At 31.6% G+C, this 3,690-nt stretch overlaps 1 protein-coding gene across 1 annotated transcript; it reads left to right on the top strand.

The window, feature by feature from the left end:
* Nucleotides 1-239: 239 nt before the first annotated feature.
* Nucleotides 240-722, top strand: LOC145937934 (uncharacterized). Its single transcript, XM_083041283.1, has one exon. It carries the CDS (start codon nucleotides 240-242, stop codon nucleotides 720-722), a length of 483 nt encoding a protein of 160 aa, XP_082897409.1.
* The last annotated feature ends 2,968 nt before the right edge of the window (nucleotides 723-3,690 follow it).

Here is a 3,690-nt window from a genome sequence, read left to right as displayed (position 1 = left end):
TTATGGCTCATTCGGCTCAGATCTCAACGCTAAGGAGAAAGCGTGCGTCGATAAAGGCGGCATGCTTCCACATAAAAACGTACGTAGAATCAGTATCGCAACTGACGCCGGAATTGATCGCGAATTTAGAAGAGAGAAAAGAAAAATTATCTAATTATTGGACGGACTATAATGGTTTGTAATTCGAGATAGAAGCTCTTTGTGACAATGAAGGAGAAGATCGCGTCGCGTTTGAGAAGATGTTTTATGGATTGACGGCTGCACTGCGCTGCATGATTTCGGATTTTGACCGCGCGCCTGCAGCTAACCGCGGCGCGATATTACCCGCCGCGTCCCCGGTCGGAGTGGGCACCTCCACGTGCGGTGTACGATTGCCGAAATTAGATTTACCAAAATTTGCAGGGAAATACGAGGAATGGTTCCCATTTTATGAAATGTTCGACTCTATAATAAATAATAATTTGTCGTTAAGTGGCTTTCAAAAATTTCAATATTTGAGAGCATCTATAACTGGCAAGGAAGCAAATATAATTCAATCGCTGGTATTGTCGGATCAAAATTATCAAGTAGCTTGGAATTTATTAAAACAGCGATACGATAATAAGCGCGCTATAGTGCAAACGCATCTACGCGCTCTGTTCGAGATGCCGAATATCGCGAAGGAGAATGCCATTGAGTTGCGTAGAGTGGCGGACAATGCTAAAAACATATACAAGCGCTGAATGCCCTGCGTTGTCCTACCGAACATTGGGATACTATGCTGATATACTTGATTTCGTCTAAATTCGATTCAATCACTGTCAGAGAATGGCAAGCATAGTTAACCGGGACAGAGTTGCCCACGTTTAAAAATAATTCGTGGAACTTTTGGAGCATAGATGTCATTTGCTGGAATCATTGAATCGCGGAAATTCGGTGGCTCAATCCGCCGGAAAACGACTGGTAACTCACGTTGCCACTACTTCTTTGTCTTTGTGCGGATATTGTCAAGGAGGGCATCTCATTTATTATTGTCAGGACTTTATTAAATTGCCGGTGACTCAACGAATCGCGGAAATACGGAAACGCAAGCTATGCACAAATTGTCTGCGCGGAAATAATCATTTTTCCGGAAAATGTAAAATGGGCGCGTGTTTCTTTTTTCTACGCGGGGAAATCCTTATGGATACCCTTTAATCCACGAGGAAGTAGTGCCGAACTCTTACCGGCGAAAACCCCGCGAATGTCCTACTCGGACTTTGTTTGCGCGAGATGCCCGGCACAATTTGCTCGCTTCGGGACATTTCCGCATTCAATGCAACATTCTTGAATAGAATTGCAACGGTTCGAATTGATAAAGATAGCAGATACACATTTTAAATCACAATTTGTCCTTGAAAAACCGACTTTTTTCAAATTGCGATAATTAACCGAAAAATTATCGTATCGAGTTCCGCCAAAGTGCATTTTAAAGAGAAAAGTTCAAATTTTCACGTGCTTTTTATCCCATTGAGCTACGTCAACTGATTTACGCCGTGCAATTCAGGAAAGTGGACCTTCTGCTCATCAGTTTTGCAGGTTCACATTCTATCATTTGTCATTGCAAAACTGATCATTCCACGTAATCGGCATTAAAATTTTCTCAAACTACAGACTTCAAGCTTCATTTTCGTTTTTTAAACATCTCGATATCATAATTATTTGCTGAGTTATAAATTCTTAAACTTTTGCAATTTTTTACTACTTTGCAAATGTACCGTTTTTTTTGGCCGAGTGTATATGAATATACATATATATATATATATATATATATATCAGTTAATTCTTTTTATTTACAAATTTTTAGTACTCTCTGAATGAATTCACACTCAAACAATTTGTCACACTTGTCATTCACACAAATATATTTTAAAAAATTTTAAAAACATCTTGAACTTTTTAAATATTTAAAGCTTCGAATCTTCGAAAATAAAATAATATTCAAAAATAATAGCTTTAGGCTATATTGCAATTCATATATTCTAATATTTCTAATATTTCTAATATTTTAACAAATTCAACATTTTATTTTTATATTATTTTTGTATACTTTTAATATAGACTTAATGCTTTTAATATTTGAAGCATGTTAAAAATGTCTTGTGTCTTTGTAAAATACATTAGAGCAGAGCATCCAACTATTTTGGAATTAAATGTGTAACGAATTTATTGAATCTTCTAAGTTTGTTTTTTTATTTATTTTTATTAGAAAAATTTATAACTTTAATAAGTTCGTTTAGAGTTATAAATAATTATTTCCAATTCAATATTTAATCAATCCTTTTTAAAGTTAATCTTCAATATTTTGTTTAAAAATTTACTATTAGATTTATTTTGTATTTTAATTTATGTTTAATATTTTAGATTGTCTTTCTTAAAAATTGTTGAAAAAGCTTACTATTTAAGTAAATCTGTCTGAACCCACGGCAATTATTTGTCAAGTATTTAGAATGAGTTTCTCGCGAGTGCTTTACACTGGCACAGTTAGTACTGCTATTACCGCGAGATGGCTCCGCGGCGAATAGTCTTTCCGTAGTAAGAAAACAGGTGAAGAGAGTATATAAGGCGATCAAACTGTTAAATTGATGCTTTAATGTTCAAGGCTTTTATAAAAGAACGTTGGTTTCATTTTTATTTTCATGGATCTGGTTTTAATATTTCTGTTCTCGTCAAAGTCGAAATTAGTATTTAAATATGTGTGATTACATGTTTTAACTGAATATTAAAACATTTTTTTTTAAGAAATCGTTTTATACACAATCATATTTATAGCAAATTATGTGGTGTTTATAAACTTTACAGACAGAGAACAGATTTAAGTTATAAAAGTAACGTGTTTAAAAAGAGGAAGGAAAAATAATAAACGACATAAAATTGTTCCCAAAATTTAATGTATATAAAATTATCTTTTTTTGATGAATCTTCTGATAATCTAATTTTATTACAATTTATCATACATATTATCTAGAATTTATTGCACTGAAATATATAAATGTCTCAGTTTAATAAATTTTAAAGTCAAACATTTTTTCAAAAGAATTGTTTTAAAATAAAAATTTTAATGTTTCAATAATTGGTACATAAGTGAACGTACAAGTTGAAGGAACCGTTTTAAATTCTTAATTGTGAGAATTAAAAAATGTTGATAGTTTGTGTGCCAACAAATAACGTTCGACTCATCTACATTATCCAAATTTTTAAAATACAGGATTGACAAGTTGAGATATACTGATATACATTGTAATATTTTATCAATTGTTGAATCAGGTATCCTAAAAGAATATGAATTTTGTATAAAAATCAACAAACTATTATTAAATTCATCTTCAGAAGTATCAGAAAGATTTATATGATCTGCACAATAATTTATATTAAAATCCTTATTAGTGTTTATATATTCAACTCAATATTATTATTGGTATTTAAATCTTGGTATTTATCAATGTTATAAATACAATTATTAGGAAGAATCTCTGTCGAATTATTTGAATTATCTATAGCATTGACTTTTTCAATATTTAACTTACATTTAGCTAAATGTTTTCTAAATTTTGAATAAGTTTTGAACACGGAAGAATAGTTTGAAAAACAACATTGTAAGTTTAATTGTGAACCTTCATAAAACGAATAAATTATTATTGTCGACATAATTAATTGAACTTCCGATATAAA

Source organism: Prenolepis imparis, unplaced genomic scaffold (genome assembly GCF_030444845.1).
Source record: "Prenolepis imparis isolate NDT839.2.m4 unplaced genomic scaffold, iyPreImpa1.0 SCAF_6, whole genome shotgun sequence".
NCBI lineage: Eukaryota > Metazoa > Arthropoda > Insecta > Hymenoptera > Formicidae > Prenolepis > Prenolepis imparis.
The sequence above is the reverse complement of the archived record's forward strand: the minus strand, read 5'-3'. Positions and strand labels throughout refer to the sequence as shown.

What these genes read in the sequence shown, in the direction of transcription:
- LOC145937934 (XM_083041283.1), top strand. Translation starts at nt 240, where the DNA reads ATGTTTTATGGATTGACGGCTGCACTGCGCTGCATGATTTCGGATTTT.